Source organism: Psammomys obesus, unplaced genomic scaffold (genome assembly GCF_907164565.1).
Source record: "Psammomys obesus unplaced genomic scaffold, mPsaObe1.curated_primary_1811, whole genome shotgun sequence".
NCBI lineage: Eukaryota > Metazoa > Chordata > Mammalia > Rodentia > Muridae > Psammomys > Psammomys obesus.
The window spans coordinates 9,091,317-9,113,354 of record NW_026590809.1 but is presented as its reverse complement, the minus strand read 5'-3'; the positions used below and the strand labels follow the sequence as shown (position 1 = coordinate 9,113,354).

Genomic DNA, 22,038 nt, shown 5'->3' with positions numbered 1-22,038 from the left:
ATGCTTCTCTTTGCCTGAGGCTTCCTATTTTCTGTAGTCTCTTAGTTTATCGGAGGGGTGTGGCTGTGGGGCCACATAGGATTGTTATGTTTTGGGACACTAGATTAAATACTGTTAGTGATTTTGGTTTTTCCCCTTCACAGCACAAGTCTGTAGATACATCATTTTCTTGGGTTTGGTTACTTAGTAGTTTACCAAACATGCTGGCTGTAGTGGTGCATGCTTGTAACTCCAACTCTTAGGAAAATGAAGCAGAATTGTCATAAATTCATGGTTAGCTTGAGCTGCATAGCAAGTTTGAGGTCAGCCTGGGCTACACAAATCCTGTCTCAAAACAAAGTTGTTTGCCAACAGAATTAGGAGTTTGGGAGCAGCCTAGAATACATAGCAAGACCTGTCTCAAAAGGCAAAAACAAAAACCAAAAACATCTTACAAAAACCTATCATGGCAGAATTTACTAAAAATCTCCATTTCATTCATATTGCAGTCAGTGTCAGGGCTGGTTGCTCTCTGTCTTGACAATCATTTTGCTTTTTAATACAGGGATTTCCTGTACGGAATGTGCGGCCTGTACAAAATGCAATGAATCAGGTTGGGATTGTGCTGAACGTACAGCAAGGCCAGACAGTTAGGCCAATTACCCTGGTCCCAGGTAAGGAAATGTTTATCCATTTGGAATAACCTGGCCCCAGATATTTGTTTTTATGATTTCAAAATAGTCTCGGCCATTTGAATGCATGTATCTAAAGAAAAGTATGAAATACCATCTTAACAATTTAAGCCCAATTCTAAAAGATATTTCTAACCTTTGGCCAGGGTGGTACTTTTATTTTTATATTTAGCTTTTCTCTACCTTTCATGAGGTAAAATAAGTCTTATCTACTTACTATCAGTATCTGCTGATAAAGTCAGCTATTATTTGTTATCCTGAAAATATATTGTTAATGCAAGCTCACAAATCTAATACTCCATACACATGAATTGATTTTATGTAGTAGGATTATAAGTTGAATTTTACTTTAATTTTAAAGCATAGGTTTTGGATTTGTAGCCAGGTATTGTGGCACACTCTTGGAGGTTGAAGCAGGAGGATTACTGTGAATTCAAGGCCAGTCTTGACTCAAGAAACAAAGGCAGAGGTCATGGGGACTTTAGATACAAATTAAGTAAATGATATATCCTTTGAGGATGATACTACCAATGACCATATAATGGGATATTAAGGAGTCTCGGGACTGGGGGTTGTAGCCAGGGGTAGAGTGCATTCTTATCATTGCTTTGAGGCCTTGGGTTCAACTTCCAGTCCCAAAATAAACTTGTAATTTCCCCTCAAGTTACATTTCTTATGTATTCAGTTTTCAATAGTTCATCTCAAAAAGAAAATAGCTTTCTTTAATTGTGTAAACGGGTCCTCGGGACCAGTAGGAGTGATAAAGGGACTTGCTCCAAGCCTGACTACCTGTGTTCACTCCCTAGAAGCCACATGATGGAAGGAAAGAACCAGTTCCCACAGGTGTACTCTGACTTCCACTTGCACACCGTGGTATGCATGTCACCCACACATGTATATATGTACACAAATAAATATAAAAACACAGGGGCCTCTGTAGTTTGCCTTCTTAGAACCCACGGGGCTTTGTAGGTCATAAGTTTGGTCAGATTTCTCTATAACATTTGGGTGCTCCATAAATATTTCTCAGTGGAATTGTCTACAGTAGAAAAACATTCCCCTGTGGGACATTCTAGTAGGGTAGGTAGGCTGTCCTATTGGAGTATGTAGAAGAAAATAGAAAATTCTTTTAGAATTCTGAAAATGGATTTGAAGGACTAAGTCTGCCCTTTGGCCTGTATGTGCCCATTCTTCTCCACTTCTAAAACAGAGGCCAAGCTACTGTTTGTATTCTTGAGGTAAAAGGTAGCGTGGAAGGTGTCTGAGAGGAGGTGATGGGAATTACCTTCTTTGCTGCTTTACGTTACATAGGATAATTCCTTTTATTTAGTGGACAGCTACAGCTCTCTTAGATGTTAAGCTCAATCCTACTCTTGGTAACCTCTGATGCTCACTTAGTCAGTTTAGAGAAATAACTTTTTCCTGTTCTTGTGTTTCTGTGAAAGGCGAGAAAATGGTATAGGAGAGCTCACTGATAAAGGTTTGGGACCTTTTTTGTCTCTTTTTAAAAGCCCCAGGTACACAGTTTGTTAAGCCGACAGTTGGCGTCCCACAGGTGTTCTCTCAGATGACCCCCGTGAGGCCAGGCTCCACAATGCCTGTGAGGCCCTCTACCAACACCTTCACCACCGTCATCCCAGCTACTCTCACCATTCGAAGCACTGTCCCACAGTCCCAGTCACAGCAGACCAAGTCCACTCCCAGCACTTCCACCACTCCCACTGCCACACAGCCAACCTCACTGGGGCAGCTAGCTGTCCAGCCTCCAGGCCAGTCCAGCCAGACCTCGAATCCCAAACTAGGTGAGACTTGGGATGAGGAGATGGCAGAACAGCATGGGGTAGTGGGTGGGAAACAGGTGATTTTCACTTGTCAATGTAGCTCCCTCCTTCCCCTCTCCACCTGCAGTGAGCATTGCCAGCTTTGTCACTGTGAAGCGACCTGGGGTTACAGGTGAAAATAGCAACGAAGTGGCCAAATTGGTGAATACTCTTAACACTATCCCTTCCCTGGGCCAGAGTCCTGGGCCAGTGGTGGTGTCTAACAACAGTTCTGCTCAAAGAACCAGTGGACCCGAATCTTCAATGAAAGGTAATGTGAGAGGCTGGCAACCAGTCAGTCATTCAGAAAGCATTGATAAAGCATTTATTGCATTGAAACTATTCTGAAATGCAGAAATAAGATAGGATATAGGTGCTTTGATTTATTACAGAAATGGTAATGTAGTAAGAAGGTGAATATATATCTGCAGAGGCTTTGAGGATTGACTGGTGATGTGGATGGGTTGATCAAGGATATCTCCATGGGGGGGTAGATTTTCTGGGGTGAATTTTTTTTTTAAGTTTGATTTATTTTATGTATGTGAGTATTTTGTCTTCATGTACATCTGCACACCAGAAGAGGACATTAGATCTCACAGGACTACAATTATGGACAGTTGTGAGCCATTGTGTGGGTGCTGGAAATTGAACTGAGGACCTCTGGAAGAGCAGCCGTGCTTTTAACCTCTGAGCCATCTTTCCAAGCTCTCTGCGGTGAATTTTTAAAGTTGAGATATGCTAGAGAGGTTTTCAAGAAGATAGAGAATATGAACGTGAGGGTTTTCAGTAGTCCGGAACAAGGACTGGTAACTTGTGAGTATTCTAGGCTTTGTGCACAAAATCTTCTCTGTCCTGGGTACTTACATATGCTGGTGCCGTTGTGTGGAAGTAGCTTTTGATACTAGACAAATGAATGGGAGCCGGACTGTGTTCCACTAAAGTTGTTTATGGGCTCTGAATTTAGAATTTTATGTACTTTTCAAGTGCCTCAAATTTTTCTTTTGCTTTTATTTCAAATATTTAAAGATGTTGAAACTTTTTAAATACATTGAAAAAAACCTAGATAGTCACAAAAAATTGAAAATCTTGCTTTCTATTGCAATAGAAAAATGAATCCAAAGTCAGGTGTGGTGGCAAATGCCTTTAATCTAGTGCTTGAGAAGCAGAAACAGATGGCTTTCTGAGTTTGAGGCCAGCTTGGTCTATACAGTAAGTTTAGGTCAGCTAGGGCAACATAGTGAGAACCTGTCTCAACAACAACAAAATAAAAATCCTCAAGGGAAACCAAAACCTAAGCAAATGCAGAAGCTGTAAAACTTAGAAGAGAGCTAGCTGGCCATGAGGTTGGCTGTGTGGTAGTGCATGTCTGTAATCTTAGTACTCAAGAACCTGAGGAAGAAGGCTTGCTGTGAGTTTGAGGCCAGTTTGGATTACACAGTGAGATTTTACCTCAAAAACCAAAAAATAAAAGCAACTGGGGATAGAGGATTAGGAGTCAGCTTGCTGTCTGAGTATGAGGACCTGAGCTTGGATCCCCAGCACCCAAATCAAATCCAGCATGGTGGAGCATGCTTGTGACTTCAGCACTGAGGCGGGTCCTGGAGCTCACGGGCCAGGCAGTCCAGCTGAAAAGGTGCATTAACTGCTAGGTTCAGTTAAAGACCCTGTCTCGGGAATCAGAGTGCTAGAGGAAGAGTCCTGAAGTCAACCTCTGGCCTCCACAAGTATGTGTGGCTATGCTCACTAGCATAGCCACACATACATAATACATACACACTTATGTATACCATGTACAAACAGAAAATGAAAAAAAAAGTGGACAGTTACACATGGCTGTAAATAAACTCATCGGTACTTGTGAGACCAAAAAAAAAAAAAAAAGGAAGGAGGCTTGCTTTACCAATATGGTGGCCCTTGCTTATAATCTAGCAGTCAGGAGGCTGATGCATGAAGATGGCTGTAGCACAGGTGAGGTCCTGCTATAAAACAACTGAAGTCAATTCCTAGGAAAAAGTATAAGAAGAATGCTTTACAGTATTAGATTTGACAACAATTTCTTGGATGCCAAAAGAACAGGCAAGAATAAAAATTGCAAAACTTAAAACTTTAAACTTACATGCATCAGAGAACACTAACAACACAGTAAAAACGTAACCTATAGAGTGGGGGAGAGGTTATAATGTGCTAAGAACTTACTACTAATATGTAAATAATTTCTACATTCTGCAACAATAACAAACCCAACCAATTGAAGAGGAGGCAAAGCAGACTGGTAATGGCTCTGTGGTGCCTCCTGCTAAGCCTGTCGACCCAAGTCCTTTCTATTCCTGGAACCTACATGGTGGAGTGGGTCATCAGCTAGTCCTTTGGCCTCTACACACCTCTGTGGCATGTGTGCAAACACGCAAATTATAATAAAGATGTTGGGGTTTTTATTCTTGTTGTGCCTGTTGAGGCGGTCCATGCTTTTTTAATCCCAATGTTTGGGAGGCAGAAGCAGGCAGAGCTCTATGAATTCAACACTAGCCTGGCCTACATGCACAGTAAATTCTAGAATGGCCAGGGCTACATAGACCTTAACTCATAAAGAAAAAAATAGTATTTTTAAAATGAGGCAAAGGGGGCTTATGGAGGAATTGCAGCGATCGGATGCCTCCTGAGTGTGTTGGAAGCCCTGGATCCCATCCCCAGCGGGTGAGAGGGGGGTCTAGGGCACACATGGGGCGGCCGGCATCATTAGTCTATAGGAAAGCAGAAACCATGGTGAAATCCCATCTGTACCCATTAGCATAGTGACTCAAAAAGCAAACAGTCCAACTAAACAATCCAAACTAAAAAGTTAACCCTAGCTCAGAAAGATGATTACTTTATGTTCTCTTGTGGGTCCTAGTTTATAATTTTTATATGTGTGTATTTACATAGGCATAAGTGTGGATAGAAGCCAAGAAACTAGAAAGGGGCAAATGGTAGGGATAAGGAGGTGTGACTAGAGATTAACAGAGCAGATGTGACTGGAAGGGGCCGGGACAATCCTGGGGTTTGAACAGCGCAGGCAAGAATGGGTAGGTGAAGGAGAAGAGCAGAATAGGAGTGGAGGATCAACCAAGACAGTGTGCATGAAAATTCCATAAAGAACATACTTTGTATGTGAACTGTAGATGATGTATGTGACTGAGAAAAAGATCTCTACAGAGAGGATTTTAAGACTATGAGAAAAATAATACCAAATCATCTAGCCAAATGATTTTACTCTTTTTCAGTGTGGACGGAAGTTGAATAATTCAGTGTGAGACTATACTAAAAGGAAGCCGTAATTGTTTTTTTTTTTTTTGTTTTTTTTTTTTTTTTGTTGTTGTTGCTGTTTTGTTTCTCTTAATTTTATTTATTTTTTTTGTCTGTTTGGGTATTTTGCTTTCACATATGTCTTTGCACCACTTGCTTGCCTAGTGCCCACAGAAGCCAGAAGAGGTTGTCAGACCTCCTGGAACTAGAGCTAAAGATGATTGTGAGCCATGTGAATACTGGGGAAACCAGGGTTCCCCGGGAGAATAGCCAGTGCTCTTAATAACTGAGCTGTCTCTTCAGCCCATGTAATTATACTAAAAAGTAACAAAATGGGGACAGCAAGATAAGGTGGCTCAGCATGCAAAGGTATTCTCACTGCCAAACCTGACAACCTGAGTTTGGTCTCTGGGACCCACATTGAAGGACAGCACTGACTTCCATACAACATTCTCTTATCACACACATTCACATACAACAAGCTTAAGTGACATTTGGGTGAGGATATAGAGAAAGTGAAATCCTTATGCCCTATTGGCAGTGATACACCATACAGATACTGTGAATAATAGTATGTTTCTCCAAAACAATGCTTTTAATTACCATATGCTTTAGGAGTTCAGCTTTTGAGTATATATTGAAAAGAATTGAAAGCAGGGACTAGAACAAACACTTGTGCTCACAGCAGCATCATTTACAATAGGTAAAAGGTCAGAACAGCCCAAGTCATCATCAAATCATGAATGATAAACAAAATGTGTCCTGTTCATACGATGGTGTGTTGTTTAGGTTTTAAAAGGAAGTAATTTTTTTTCTTTCCAGAAATCCTTTTTATTTTTGAGATTGTATTTCAATTACATTTCCCCTTCCCTTTCCTCCCTCCAGACTGTCCCATATACCTCCCCCCACTCTTTTACAAATTTATGGTCTCTTTCATTTATGGTCTCTTTTAGCACTGAAAAGAAACCAAATTTATGGTCTCTTTTAGAGTATTTCTTTCTGTATATCATAGTGTTACAATTTATTACTTTTGTTGTGTTTTAAAACGGCCCTCCTGTGTAGGCGGAATGTCTGTGACTAGGTATACAGACCAAGCTGCCAGAATGCCAGACCCTCTGGCCTCTGCCTCCCAAGTACTGGCACTCCATTACAGTCTTAAAAAAGAAAAATGTCTCTCAGTCACATGGCACATGCCTGTTATCCCAGCATCAGGGGTTGGAGGCAGCTTAATCGTGAGTTCAAGGTTAACCTAGATTACACAAAGATGCTATATGAAAACAGCTCCAAAAACCATAAATGAGAGAGGGGATAAAAAGGAACTCTACTTAATTGGGGTTGATAGTTAAAAACAAAACAAAACAAGGCATTTCTAGCTCATAAGTCAAAATAGAAACTGACTGCTGGTTGAAATGGTCTCTGGGCTTCAGTTTGTCAGCCCCGGCGGAGAGTTAGAGGAAAGAAAGGAGTGTGCCTCACACACAATGGTCTTTCATGCTTGCTCTTCACTCTTGGCTTTCTTCTCAGGAAGTGTGCAGTCTTTCCAGTCTGCTGTATTAATCTTAACAATTATTCTCCCTCTTCCAGTGACCTCTTCCATGCCAGTGTTTGACCTTCAAGACGGTGGACGGAAAATATGTCCACGGTGTAATGCTCAGTTCCGTGTCACTGAAGCTTTGAGAGGTCACATGTGTGTAAGTGATACCACCTATGATAAGGATCCAGCTTGAGTGGCCTCTTCTACCTCCTCTGATACTGGGGGTGTGAAAAGCAGATGCCTAAACTGACTTGGGAACTTTAAAAGTTATTCTCTCTTTTGGTCTGTTGTAGAAAAGGGCTTTGTAAACTGGAGACATGATGAACACTTATGAGATGGCTGATAGGTGGTCGAGCACTCACTGTCTAGCATGGTAGATTTGATCTCTTAGGACAGCAGGTTTCTTCAGTAAGACCTCAAGCAATGTTCATAACCAGCCAGTTTTAACTGTCATTGGGAAGATGAAAACCTGCTACCTGGTTCCTGCTTTATTTGGAGTCTTAAAGCTTTCTGGTATCAGTCCAAATGGAGAAGTTGGAACTTCTTTCTCTAGAGAGCTCAGGGTCAAATGATTCCTAGTACAAAGTTGAAGACATGCAGGGGGGGAGCAATAAAAGGTACAGTGCTCGGGGCTGTGTGGACATATAAAAGAGAAATGTGGACTCTGGCACTACTGAGGAAAGCTGGATGATGACTGCCCACAGTCCCAGCTACCCAGAGGAGTGAGACAGGTGGGTTTTGGGAATCTAGTGGGCTAGCCTGAACAACTTAGATGAGATCCCAGTGTCCCAAGAGCATGTCCCTTATAGCCTATATTAGCAAACCATCCCTAGGGACTGTAGGACCAAACATATTTAGCTCATCTTGGTGCCAGGTAAGCGGAATGATGATGTTGTTTTTTTTTTTTTTTTTTACAGTACTGCTGCCCCGAAATGGTTGAGTACCAGAAGAAAGGCAAGTCCCTCGATGCAGAGCCCAGCGTCCCATCGGCAGCAAAGCCCTCATCCCCTGAGAAGACAGGCCCCATTATTTCCACGCCCTCCTCTTTACCTATTCCTGCTCTCTCACCACCTACCAAAGTACCAGAGCCAAATGAGAATGCTGGAGATGCCATCCAGACCAAGCTTATTATGCTGGTTGATGACTTTTACTATGGACGGGATGGCGGCAAAGTAGCCCAGCTCACAAGCTTTCCTAAGGTTGCCACATCTTTCCGATGCCCTCATTGTACCAAAAGGCTAAAAAACAACATTCGGTAAGCATGAAGCAACCTTGGAGGTTACATTGTACAGTAGACAGGCTTTCTTACATAGTTAAGTTTTTCTTTTTGGAAAATATTGAAACTGATGCAGTCTCTCTCTCTCTCTCTTTTTTATTGGTTTTTCGAGACAGGGTTCTATGTGTAGCTTGGTTGTCTTGGAACTTACTGTAGATAAGGCTGGCCTCAAAACTCAGAGATCCACCTGCCTCTGCCTCTCAAGTGCTAGGATTAAATGCGTATGCTACCACCGCCTGGCTTGATGCAGTCTTGTTAGAATTTATAGTATATAATACTGTTGAATTATTTTATTATAGTAATAAAAGATACTTTTGAGTTTGAGTATGGAAGACCTTTGCACAGAACCTGTTTTAGGTTTAAGAACTTGTTATCTGAGGGCTCAGCGGTTAAGAGAAGGCAGGTTCAATTCCCAGCACCCACATGTCAGCTTACAACTGTCTGTAACTCCCAGATCTCACACCCTCACATATAAAATATATAGGCAAAACAGCTGTGCATATAAAATAAAAATAAATAAGTTATTTTAAAAAGAAAGAACCTGTTATCTGGAGCTGGAGAGAGGGCTCAGAAGTTAAAAAGTGTGTTACAGAGGACCTGAGTTCAAGTCCCAGCCCCCCACATTAGGTGGTTCACAATTGTCTGTAACTCCAGCTCTGGCCTATGAGTATATACCTACATACCCATATACCCAGGCACACATACATGCACAGAATTTGAAAAGAATCCATCTTTCTGAGCTCAGAAAAAGACTATTCCAAATAGAGGAAGTTGGAGGAGGGGAGCAAATGTTTGTTCATAACTGTTATATCTCTCAAAGACAGCTGATTTTGTTTTCTATACTTTCTCTTCACACTGTGCTACAGATTCATGAACCATATGAAACACCACGTAGAACTTGATCAGCAAAATGGTGAGGTGGATGGTCATACTATCTGCCAACACTGTTACCGCCAGTTCTCCACCCCCTTCCAACTCCAGTGCCACTTGGAAAATGTTCATAGTCCCTATGAATCTACTAGTAAGTTTGAAAACTCAAACTCCGGCGGAGGGGTGGGGTCTGCCTTTTCTTCACTTACTGACTGGCACGAGCAGAGAGCTCATTGTATGCAGGTGAATGGTGTTAAAGGGGTGCTTTCCCTGTCTTCTTTCCAGCCTGATTTTAAAGTACTTGCCGTTAAGTTAGTGCTTTTAATGAAATAGGTAGCAAGCTGGAATGTTACAGTTACCTATCTTACAAAACAGGAAGCCGATACTAAATTAGAATGATGAAGTCATTTGCTTAAAATATACATTTCTATTGAGTTTATATTTTGAGATGTGAGCCGGTGTTCAGGATTTCATTCATTCATTCATTCATTCATTCATTCATTCATTCATTCATTCATTCATGGTTTTTAGGGACAGGGTTTCTCTGTGTAGCTCTGGCTGTTCTAGAAATACTCTGTAGACTAGGGTAGCTTTGAACTCAGAGATCTGCCTGCCTCTGTCTCCCAAGGGCTTTAATCCTAAGGATTAAAGGCATGTGCTACCACTGCCCTGATTCAGGATTTTACTTTTTTAGGGGTGTGTGTATCTATGTTTGTGTCTTGTGTCTACTTGCTCCTAGGCAGGGACCTACAGAGGCCAAAGCCATCAGATCTCCCTGGAGCTGGAATTAGTTGTGAGTTGCCCAGTGTGGATGTTGGAAACTGAATTCCAGTTCTTTGCAAAAGCAGTATACATTTTAACACTGAGCCAACCCTCCCTTTGTGTTCAGAATATTTCTAATGTCTTTTAAAAGATTGCCAGTTTTGTTGAAAATACAAAAACTGTATTAACTATAGGAGCTTACATAATTATAGTGTGTGAGATAAGACAGTATTAATGTTAAGTTTACAGACTTGTGCCTGTAAGCCCAGCACTTAGAAGGCAGAGGTAGACAGTTCAAGCCGAGCCCTATCTCAAAACAACAAACATGCCTTATATGATAGCAGTCATGGGTAAGCTAACTCCAAGAGGGAAAAAGATCTTGTGGCCAGGTTTCACAAAAATAATAGTTAACCTTTCAGAGTTTCAAATATAGGAAGGGCTCAGAAAGATTCAGGGGGTGGGCTGTTGTCTGATAAATCCGTAAAACTTTAAGTCTGTATCGTCTATATTTGTAGAAACTTGAAAGACCAGTGAACAAAGAGTAACATAATAAATATGGCCCCTTTTCTAGGCATACTTTATAATTCAAAATGTGAAGCAATTAAAATATTTTATCAAAAGTTTAGAATTCTATCTTTTTAATCCAGCTTGACTAATTGTCCAGTTTCCGAGTGTAATTATCTTGAGTCTGTCCATATGGAAGGGAAATGATCCAGTAGACATAGTAATGCGCACCATTAGTTCCAGCGCTTGGGAGGCACAGGCAGAGCAATGTCTGAGCTCCAGGTTTATCTGTTGCACATAGTAGGTTCTGGGCCACATAGGGCTGTGTAGACAGACCCTGTCACAAAAACAAAAAAGCAAACAATCTCTTAGTGTTTGTCAGCCTTTTCAGAACAAATTCTTCCTGATACATCATGGGCAGTCAGTAGATATTTATGAATTAACGAGAGTCTGTGTTCTTAGGTACAGGCATAAAGTCATGTAATGTTTTAAAAAAAAAGATCCTTCAGTAATGAAGGATCCATGCTGTAGGCATTAGAAGCTGAAGTTGTAAGGGTTTCAACGAAGTTCTTGCCTATTATAACAGGTGACAGTTCCTGGGTTACTGAATGAAGACAACAGTGGGTATTGAGTTAGAAAGAGAAGAGGTAGGAAATGGTAAAAGGAGAATGTGATTTCAAGTTAGGAGTAGAGAGACTGAATGCAAATAATTCATAGTCTAGAATAGAGCTTTGTTTAAATGCCTGAGTTAGAGACACAAGGACATTAGTGGTCGTCAGCAACACATATTAGCACAATCATTGTACATATGTGATTTGTTGGTAGGTGGAGGTGGAGATACAGGGTCAGAAAGGATCTTAGGGGCAATGATCTTATGTCCAGGTGCATGTCTCAATTCTTTTTCTTCTACAGCCAAGTGCAAGATCTGTGAGTGGGCCTTTGAGAGTGAGCCGCTGTTTCTTCAGCACATGAAGGACACTCATAAACCTGGAGAGATGCCTTATGTTTGTCAGGTATTATCTCTTTCTCCAGAGCATTGTAGCCATTTTGTTTTCAAACTAATTGTGAGGAGCCCACTAGTGGATATTCCTAAATACCCACTATACACCTTCTGTTTAAGTACTCTGAAGAAATATGGAAAGAGTTCTAACACAGTCCATGTAGTTAGGACTTTCTAGAAGAAAATACCTAGACAGGGGACTCCTATGCATACTAAGGGAGTCTGTCTCCTGAGCTTCCCTCCCAGGATAGAGGATGTTTTTATTGTTTAGAGTATAGGGATTTTTCTCAGACTCTGCTGTCCTTTACTGTTTCTGGCACAGCTAAACTTACCAACAACCTAGATCTCCATTACAAAACCAGAACAATAATACCTGTGCACTTAAGAATACTTCTCCCATGTCTTTGTTGTTACCTCTTTGTATGGCTCCAGTTGTTCACTCTTATTCTTATTTCCCTTCTTGCACAACTCAGGTGTGTCAGTATCGCTCCTCCCTCTACTCAGAGGTAGATGTCCATTTTCGGATGATCCATGAAGATACTCGGCATTTGCTCTGCCCATATTGCCTAAAAGTCTTCAAAAATGGCAATGCATTCCAGCAGCACTACATGAGGCACCAGGTATCAGGCACCAAACAATCCTTTGTTCTTATTTGAATATTTGGATAGTACTCTTAACCACTGAGCCATCTCTCCAGCACCCCGGCTGATTTTAGACTTTTTTTTTTTTTTAAATGTATAGTCCTCCAGATGGGTCAAGAATAAGGCTTAGAGGTCCTTGAAGTTTCTATCCACAAAACCACCATAGTCCTAGTAGGAATTTTGTTGCCAAGTATATGTAAAGAAGTGTTTTGAAGAAAAGGTGTGATGAGAATGGCCCAGGTGCCGGGAATGTTTAGCTAGAAAGAAACCAGAGACAGACCCTTTATTGAACAACCACTAAGAGCCTGTAGGGATCTAGCAGGAGAGACAAAGGACTTGAGAAAGTAAAGACAACCTAAGATATTCATTTACACAGAGGAGGACAGATGGCAAGTCACAGTTGATCCAGGGCAAGGAGCGGGGGGGGGGGGGGGCTTCTGGTTTTGTTGTATTTTGTTTACAATATGGACATAACCTTGTTTTAAAATACTACAGAAAGACTAGTATGGTGGTTTACACCAGTAATCGCAGCACTCAGGACTGAGGCAGTAGAATTGCCATTTATTTGAGGCCTGCCTGGACTGCTGAATAAGTTCCAGGCTAGCCTGAGCTACACAGTCTTTAAAAAAGCAAGCAAACAAATAAAACCATACTACAAGAAAGAACCTCCTAGAGGAGAGTGAAGGTTTGTAAGAGCAATAAGGAAGGAGAAGAGAGTGAGTGCTGTGTGCTCCACGTTCACGTGGCCACACATTCACTCTCAACAAGTGCCTCCTTCACTCATACTTCTCTTCTGTGTGGAAACCACACTGTAACAGCCAAATGCTGTATATATTCTCTGTTCAGGCAGTCACAGATACCAGTCTTATTTTGGAAGACCAAATCCTAAAATGGTCTCAAAAAAATCTGCATATATAGATAGATTAAGATCCCCCAGCCCACCTCCTAAAAAAGGGATAAAAAGCAACAGTACAGATAGGAGTACTATCTTTTGATTGTGACCTTTAAAGGGGTGTGTAGCTGGAGAAGGTCTTGTAATGGGGTGCTTGCCTAGCATAAAGAGGGCCTCAGCTTCTTGCTTGTATCCCTAACAGCACCAGAAAAAAAGAAACAAAAAATAAGCTTTGCTGTGTGGCTGTTCGTATGCATGGTCAGTGAAGAGAGGCTGGAGGATCTGTTAGAGTGAGCGTTGAAGACAAACCTAGAATGTGAAGGGGATAGATAGAATTAGAACTCTAAGTTCTTTTGTTGTTCCCTTGACAGCTTAACCATGTCTATTTCTCTGTGTCTTAAAAATCGAAAAGAAGCTGGGTGGTAGTGGTGCACGCCTATAATCCTAGCACTCAGGAGGCAGAGGCAGGGAAATCTGAGTTTGACGCCAGCTTGGTATAGATGATAGGGGCAAGCAAGCTTGTGTCACTGGTCCAAGTGTTCCACGTCAGGGAGGCGTGACTGAGGACCTGTGCATCCTGGCCTTCACTTTCTAGGGCTGGGAGATGATGGTTCTCAGTGATAAATAGTTCTTTTCTTATTCTCTTGCTAAATACTGAACAGGGACCCTAGAGAGATGGCTCAGAGGTTAAGAACACTGATTGTTCTTCCAAAGGTCCTGAGTTCAATTCTCAGCAACCACATGGTTGGTCATAACCATCTATAGTGAGATCTGGTGCCCTCTTCTGGTGCACAGGCACACATACAGGCAGAATGCTGTATAAATAATAATTAAAACAAAACAAAACAAAACAAAAAAAACCCCACAACTGAACAGAAGCCAGGCGGTGGTAGTGTAGGATTTAATTCCAGCACTTGAGAGGCAGAGGCAGGTGGATCTCTGAGTTCGAGGCCAGTCCGCCTGGTCTACAGAGTGAGTCCAGGACAGCCACACAGGAAATGCTGTCTTAAAAACCAAAAAAAAAAAGAACCAAGAAAAAACTTAACAGAAAGAAGGAAAGAATGATGTTGACATTGATTCACTAGGAACCTTTAAGGGATTTTTGTCTGTTTGTTTTTCTCCACTTCAGAAGAGAAATGTTTATCACTGCAACAAATGCCGGCTACAGTTTCTCTTTGCCAAGGACAAAATTGAACACAAACTTCAGCACCATAAAACCTTCCGTAAACCTAAGCAACTGGAAGGCTTGAAACCAGGCACCAAGGTAAAGAGCTGCCAGAGCTGCTTTCACAGACCCAGGGAGGCCAAGAGTAGAGATGGCAGAACCCTGAGGTTACTGTGAGTGTTATCTAATTGTTCTTCCTTGATCTTCAGGTGACAATCCGGGCTTCCCGGGGACAGCCACGAACTGTTCCTGTGTCTTCAAATGATACACCTTGTAGCGCCTTGCAAGAGGCAGCGCCGCTGAGCTCCACAGACCCCCTGCCTGTCCTCCTTTATCCTCCTGTTCAACGCAGCATCCAGAAGAGAGCTGTTAGGAAAATGTCAGTGCCTTATTCCTAATGCTAGTTGGGTGGGGACTGTCTGTGTAGGGTATTTCCTAAAAGCCTAGGGAGTTAGATACAACTTTGTCAGTGGTCAAAATCCTATGATTTGATGATAACCTGAGACAGTAATGAAATTTTGTTTTTGACAGGAGCGTCATGGGCCGGCAGACCTGTCTGGAGTGCAGCTTTGAGATCCCAGATTTCCCTAATCATTTCCCTACCTATGTGCATTGTTCTCTGTGTCGCTACAGCACCTGCTGCTCTCGAGCTTATGCCAATCACATGATCAAGTAAGTCACGATCAAACCAGGACCTGTGCATCCTGGCCTTCACTTTCTAGTTTAGAGTCCAAAACTCAGTTAATTACCTCCCATGTGTTTTGTTTGTTTCTTCAACTTTTAAAGCTGTTGAGCAAACCTGTATTCATTTGGTTTTGTTAGTCTGTGCTCCAAATCACCGCCTAGGGTCTTGCTACTGAAAAGTGTAGTCCAAGCATTGGTTGGGAGCTTTTTAGAAATGCTGTTTGTTTTTAATTCTTCTCTCATATTACATCCCAATCGACCACAGTTTCACCTCCCTCCACTTCCTCCAGTCCCCCTTGCCACTTTAGCCTCCCCTCAGAAAAAAGCAGGCCTCCAGGGGACATATCTTAGCTCCATTCTAGACCTGAATTAAAACATGAATTGTAATTGATCTTCAGGTTATTTAGTGTTTATATTAAAGTTTAAGAAGCCTGATGGTCAAACTGGTTTGGATTGAGAAGGCATTTCTTTTGTTTGGGACATTGTCATGGCTGGTAACTCTTTGTTTCTTTGTCTTTCTTAGCAATCATGTTCCACGGAAGAGCCCCAAGTACTTGGCTTTGTTTAAAAATTCTGTAAGGTAATAAAACACTTCTTGGTGCTTTGTAGTTAATAGCACATCTTTTATTTTGTGGAGTGGTTATGTGAATCACTCCCTTTAGTGCGCCTCAAAGTTTAACTGTATTTAGTGTTACTGCCATATGTATCTAATATACTCCTCCTCCTCTTCTCCACCCCTCCCAGTGGAATCAAGTTGGCCTGCACTTCATGTACCTTTGCTACCTCTGTGGGAGATGCCATGGCCAAGCACTTAGTGTTCAACCCCTCTCACAGATCTAGCAGCATCTTACCACGGGGTAAGTGGGGAAAACTGGGCTTGGGGGAAAGATATCATACTATGTAAGCCAGGAGCATCTTTCTCTGGCCTCACTCATTGACTATTTAAATACACAGTACACCAGACTATAAACATTCTAGGCTTGGGCAGTGGTGGCACATGCCTTTAATCCCAGCAGAGGTAGGCAAATCTCTGTGAATTCAAGGACAGCCTGGTCTACAGAGCAGAGTTCCAGGACAGCCATGGCTACATAGAGAAACCCTGTCTTAAAAAAAAAAAAAAAAAAAAAACAACAACAACAGCAAAAACGAAAAACAAACATTCTAATCTGGGAAGACTGGGAAGGCTGGCCCCATAAGAGCCTATCAGTGGGCAGCATGCTGAAATCTCAAGATATGTCTATGGAATGCTTTTTGCTTTTTTTCTCAGTGAACTAACCCCCCGTCCCCCTTTTTTTAATCTTATTTTTCTAGGGCTCAATTGGATGTCTCACTCAAGGTAACACTCATCTCATGATTTAATGTATACTTTGCACAATGTTTGCTCTTACTAATACTATTATTTAAATTCCAAAGATTAAGTGATGCTTCTGTTCTCTGCTCCCCATCTTCACTCCTTTAGGCCTGGCCAGATGCCTGAACGAGTGTCCGACCTGAACGTGAAGAATATGTATCTTCCACCTCCCCTCCTCCCTAACAAAGCTGCCACTGTGAAACCTGTAGGAGCCACCCCAGCAGAGCCTCCAGAGCTTGCCGTGCCCACGGTCCAGGCACTTCCATCACCAGCCTCAACTACAACCCCACCAGCAACCCCAACTCACCCTCAGCCCTCAGCCCTGCCACCCTTGGCTGCAGAGGAAGCTGAATGTCTGAATGTTGATGAACAGGATGAGGGAAGCCCTGTCACTCAGGAACCTGAACCCGCATCTGGTGGCGGGGGTGGCAGTGGGGTTGGCAAGAAAGAGCAGCTGTCTGTGAAGAAGCTTCGGGTAGTACTGTTTGCCCTGTGCTGCAACACGGAACAGGCAGCTGAACACTTTCGAAACCCCCAGCGTCGGATCCGTCGTTGGCTTCGACGCTTCCAGGCCTCTCAGGGAGAGAATTTAGAAGGCAAGTATCTCAGCTTTGAGGCCGAAGAGAAACTGGCTGAGTGGGTGCTGGTCCAGCGAGAGCAGCAGCTGCCTGTAAACGAGGAGACCTTGTTTCAGAAGGCCACCAAAATTGGACGCTCTTTGGAAGGGGGATTTAAGATCTCCTATGAGTGGGCTGTGCGTTTCATGCTGCGGCACCACCTTACTCCCCACGCCCGACGAGCTGTAGCCCACACATTACCGAAGGATGTAGCAGAAAATGCAGAACTCTTCGTTGAGTTTGTGCAGCGGCAGATTCACAATCAGGACTTACCTTTGTCAATGATTGTGGCTATTGATGAGATCTCCTTGTTCTTGGACACAGAGGTACTGAGCAGTGATGACCGGAAGGAGAATGCCCTGCAGACAGTGGGCACAGGGGAGCCTTGGTGTGATGTAGTGCTGGCCATCCTGGCAGATGGCACTGTCCTGCCCACCCTGGTTTTGTACCGAGGACAAGTGAATCGGCCTGCTAATGTGCCAGACTCTATATTGCTAGAGGCCAAAGAGAGTGGCTACAGTGACGATGAGATCATGGAGCTTTGGTCAACCCTTGTGTGGAAGAAGCACACAGCTTGTCAGCACAGCAAAGGCATGCTGGTGATGGACTGTCATCGCACCCACTTGTCAGAAGAGGTGCTGGCCCTGCTTAGTGCCGCCAGCACTTTGCCCGCAGTGGTCCCTGCAGGCTGTAGCTCCAAAATCCAGCCATTGGATGTGTGCATCAAACGAACTGTTAAGAACTTCCTGCATAAAAAGTGGAAGGAACAGGCTCGGGAAATGGCAGATGCTGCTTGTGATTCTGATGTCCTGCTTCAGCTGGTACTGGTCTGGCTGAGTGAGGTGCTGGGTGTCATTAGGGACTCCCCAGAGCTAGTTCAGCGGTCCTTCCTTGTGGCTAGTGTTCTGCCAGGTCCTGATGGCAACATTAACTCACCTACACGCAACGCTGACATGCAGGAGGAGCTCATTGCCTCCCTAGAGGAGCAGCTGAAGCTGAGTGGAGAACAGTCTGAGGAGCCCTCGGCTTCCATTCTCCGACCCAGATCATCTCCTGAAGAGACAGTTGAGCCTGAAAGTCTTCACCAGCTCTTTGAGGGGGAAAGTGAAACGGAATCTTTCTATGGCTTTGAGGAAGCTGACCTAGAGCTGATGGAGATTTAGGTGCTAGGGTTATGAGAGCATATGGAGTCGGGTAGGAAGGTTGAGGGAGGGTAGAGGGATTTAGAGAAAGGGGGGTACCAGTGGGGTACTTGGTTTATATTTTTAATTTTATGCCACCACTCCCCTGACATTGACTGGCACTTCCTGTGAATTTGTGGGTGATTAGTGCGGTGGTGACCACGCTGAGCCGAGGTGGCCATTGTGTGCTCACTTCTGCTGAAAACAGATTTCTGTGACCTTCTTCTTTAATTTAAATCACTGTGTTTGCTATTTTTTCTGACAAAATCTAGGAAAACAATCCTTTGTGTTTTGTTTCCCCTTTTACCTCAATTGTATCATAGTATTTCTGGGTTTTGTTGTACTGTGTGGCCAATGTCTTTGGGCATGATACTATCTAATCATTGTTAATGTGAGAACTTTTCTGCAGATGGGAAAGAAAAATATGTAGCTCACAAACTGGTTTATCACTTATGTGGATAATTTTTTTCATTGTGGTCTTAACACTTTTATATAAAAATGAAAATGAAAAAGAATCCCACTGAACTCTTTCCTTTTCCTCCCTTCCCCTCCTTCTCCAGAGGTGTTGGTTTCTACAGCAACTCTAGATATAAACTTGTGGCTTTAAAAAATGCATGAACCACCTTGATAAATCTGGAATAGATTTTTCGTTCCTCACCACTCTCCTCCAAAACACAACAGAAACAGTATTTTTTTGTACTGTGACCTTTGACCCCTTTCCGATTTTCACAATCCTTTACTTGGGAAACAATGGCACACATTTGTCCCCTAGCAAGCAAGAGGCACTGAGTGAGGTGATCACTGTTGAGGTGGAAGTCATTCCTAGACTGTCTTCATCAGCAAGTCCCCAGCGTAGTTCCTGCTCTGTTGAGCTTTGACCTGCCAAGCAGCAGTCCTGACGGCACACCTGCTCGGCACAGGTACTAACTGGCGTATGTTAACTGTTGAACTACAAAGAATGCTTGAACTTGTGCTTACATGTGGCTTTCCCATTTCTCTCAATGTTTAGAGAGGAAACTGATGCGAAAGAAAGAAGCATAGAAGTGTGCACAGAGAAAGACACATGAGTATTTATTTTTCACTGCCAACTACAAGGAAAAGTTTTCTACAATTTGCATGTTTTTTTTTTTGTTTTTTTGTTTTTTTTAAGAAAATGCTGTCCTCGTGGTGATAAACCAAAATGTACTGTACCGCAGAGGGAAAGAACAGAAAACCAAGTCTACCTTTCTCCCAGCCACACCCTTCTGTCCATCCTGAGCTTTCAGCAATGTTCCCTCCTGTGAACCAAGGAGGAACCTGCACACGCTTGTAAGTGGTTCATCTTCAAAATGTATATAAGTGGAACATTTAATAAAATGAGAGGAAATGGATTTATAAACTTTTTTCTATGTGTCCCTGTTTAATAGGCTTTAATAGACTGGGAGATGTTCAAGATGTGGTGACCTGGCGGTACAGGTGTAGAATTTGTTACCACCCATCACTCCTCGCAGTTTTGTTTAACTCCCAGCATACTATAACATAGTGACCAGGACTGATCCCAGAAGTTTGGTCAGCTCTGAAGCCATGGCGCTGGAGGTCTGAACTGAGAATCCACCTGGCTTGTTCCCCAGCTTTTTGCTCATTGCCATTTTTTTTGACAGACTGCACTTGAGAGCCAACCTCCTGCCTTTGAGAAAGCTGGAGAACTGTGGTCACTTCAGTCTACAACCCAACCCTTCTGGTCGTCTCTGTAGCAGCCACAGCCTTAGCAGAGCTGGGTTCCTGGCCTCTGCACACTGACTTTGGATGCGTAATTTTTATTTTTTTACAATCATGGTACAGTGGATTTGGCAAGCAAGGTGTCTTTGTGGACTCTGCCTGCATGGCTTAGTAGTAGAGGGAAGGTTTTCGTGTTTTTTTTTTTTTTTTAATAATTCAGTTTAATCAATAAACGTATTTATTGACAACTTTCTGTGTTGAAGTCAAGTATGTCAAAAGTTCCCACTTGAAAGCTTAAAATTTTTCTTGTGTGAATTCGTCTGCAGCTATCTGCCATTCTGGAAAGGGTTTGGAGAGCATCATGCTGGAGAACTACAATTTTCCATTTTTAAAGACCAAGGTTTAGTCAGGCAGTGGTGGCGCACACCTTTAATCCCAGCACTCAGGAGGCAGAGGCAAGCGGATCTTTCTGAGTTCCAGGACACCCACAGCTATACAGAAATCCTGTCTCACAAAACAAAACAAAAAAAAATAAACCAAATTATCACCACCCCAGGGAGGGGATACGGCTCATTTTATTGTGTTTAGCATAGGCACCACATGCTGTTAGAGATCAGGACAACTCAAAGTCTCCTACCAACTTGTGGGGTCTGGGGATTAAACTCCAGTCTTCAGCTATGTCCTAGGAGTTGGTGTGTATTTTCACGTGTGAATGCTGGCCTAGTGACAACTTCGGGTGCCAGTCCTTGCTCTTTAGCCTGAGATAGGCTGTTTTTCTGTTTCCTATGCCAGGCTCCCTGGTCTTCAAACGTACAGAACATTTCCTGCCTCTGCCTCCCCTCCGCCTCCCTGTAGAGGACCTGGGATACAAATACTTGAGCTGCTTTATCTAACTTTACCATGGGTTCTGGGGACTCAAGTTCATGTCTTCACACTTAAACTGCAAGTGTTCTAGAAACTGAGCCATTTTTGCAGCCCCATTTAGGAAGTTTTCTTAATGATTTTATTTAATTATGTGTATGTGTAGGTGTGTACGTGAGTACAGGTGCTCATGGGGGCCTGTCACCATATGTCCTCTGTAGCTGGGATTAAGAGGCAGTTGTGATTCCCACCTGGGGTGCTGGGAATCAAAAATCCTGTGTAAGGTACCTGTTTTTAGATGCTGAGTTATCTCTCCAGCCCCACCCCCTTTAGCGCTTGTAATGAACACAAAGGCTTCCTCAAAGAACCAGGTACTAGGATTACAGACAATAAACATTGTGCTTACTGTCGCGCTGAGCACCTTACACACCGTAGCTCTGCTACACACCTTATGAAACTGCATTTAACAAGTCAGGTTTGCAGCCATCGTTAACACCCTCAAAAACAAAACTTTTAGAATTTAGTGACTGGGAGAAAATCAAGAATATGTAAGCCAGTTAATTGTGTTATCAAAATAAAGTTGATAGAAGCTCCTTCTAGGGCAGTTACAAATTAGTACTGTCTGGGGTCTTCTGGGTCATGTAGGGAATCCCATACCTGCTAAAAGTGTAAATGCCCCATCACCACCCAATAATCCCACTGTTGGGAGGCCGAGGCACAAAGACTGCTGAGTTTGAGGCCAGCCTCAGATACAGTGAGGTGGCTATGCAACACGGCTCAGGCAAGTGCTTGCAATGCAAGCACCAGGACCTCACTTCAACCCTCAACATCCCTGTGCCGTGGCTTGCACACTTAGAATTCAAGCACTAGAGTAGTGGACAGGCTCCCCGGGGTCTGATGGCTGGCTAGCCTAGCTGAATTGGTAGGTTTGGGTTCATAAAAATTATGTAAAAAAAAAAATTAAGATGTTTCAGGAAGCCTTGTGACATCAGCCTCTGGAGATGCACACAAAGAAGGAAATGGTTCTCTGTCCAGGAAGGAAACCGCACAGAGGTAGCACACAGCAGTACTTGGAAGTTGAGCTCTTGGTGTGACCCCATTAAAATAAAAACACTGGTAGCACAGGCTTTTAACTCCAGCATTTGGGAGGCAGGGACAAAAGATTTCTGATGCCAGGCAAACCTGGGCTACATAGTAAAATACTGTTTCAAAAACAAAAAACAAAAATC

General features: G+C 42.9%; 1 protein-coding gene across 4 annotated transcripts in view; it reads left to right on the top strand.

Annotated features, from left to right (window-relative positions):
* Pogz (pogo transposable element derived with ZNF domain) overlaps positions 1–20,280 on the top strand; it is a 44,436-nt gene extending 24,156 nt beyond the window's left edge. For 3 of the 4 annotated variants that reach the window (XM_055609008.1, XM_055609010.1, XM_055609007.1), the window contains 15 exons: positions 545–653; positions 2,183–2,473; positions 2,553–2,762; positions 7,358–7,464; positions 8,225–8,562; positions 9,450–9,604; positions 11,632–11,732; positions 12,193–12,339; positions 14,382–14,516; positions 14,627–14,796; positions 14,949–15,089; positions 15,625–15,681; positions 15,846–15,958; positions 16,413–16,437; positions 16,561–20,280. In XM_055609008.1, coding sequence (XP_055464983.1) covers positions 545–653; positions 2,183–2,473; positions 2,553–2,762; positions 7,358–7,464; positions 8,225–8,562; positions 9,450–9,604; positions 11,632–11,732; positions 12,193–12,339; positions 14,382–14,516; positions 14,627–14,796; positions 14,949–15,089; positions 15,625–15,681; positions 15,846–15,958; positions 16,413–16,437; positions 16,561–18,232 — 3,771 coding nt within the window. In that variant the 3' untranslated portion in view covers positions 18,233–20,280. The remainder of the gene's footprint in view (positions 1–544; positions 654–2,182; positions 2,474–2,552; positions 2,763–7,357; positions 7,465–8,224; positions 8,563–9,449; positions 9,605–11,631; positions 11,733–12,192; positions 12,340–14,381; positions 14,517–14,626; positions 14,797–14,948; positions 15,090–15,624; positions 15,682–15,845; positions 15,959–16,412; positions 16,438–16,560) is intronic. The other variant, XR_008720341.1, reaches the window with a different exon arrangement.
* Positions 20,281–22,038: the final 1,758 nt, after the last annotated feature.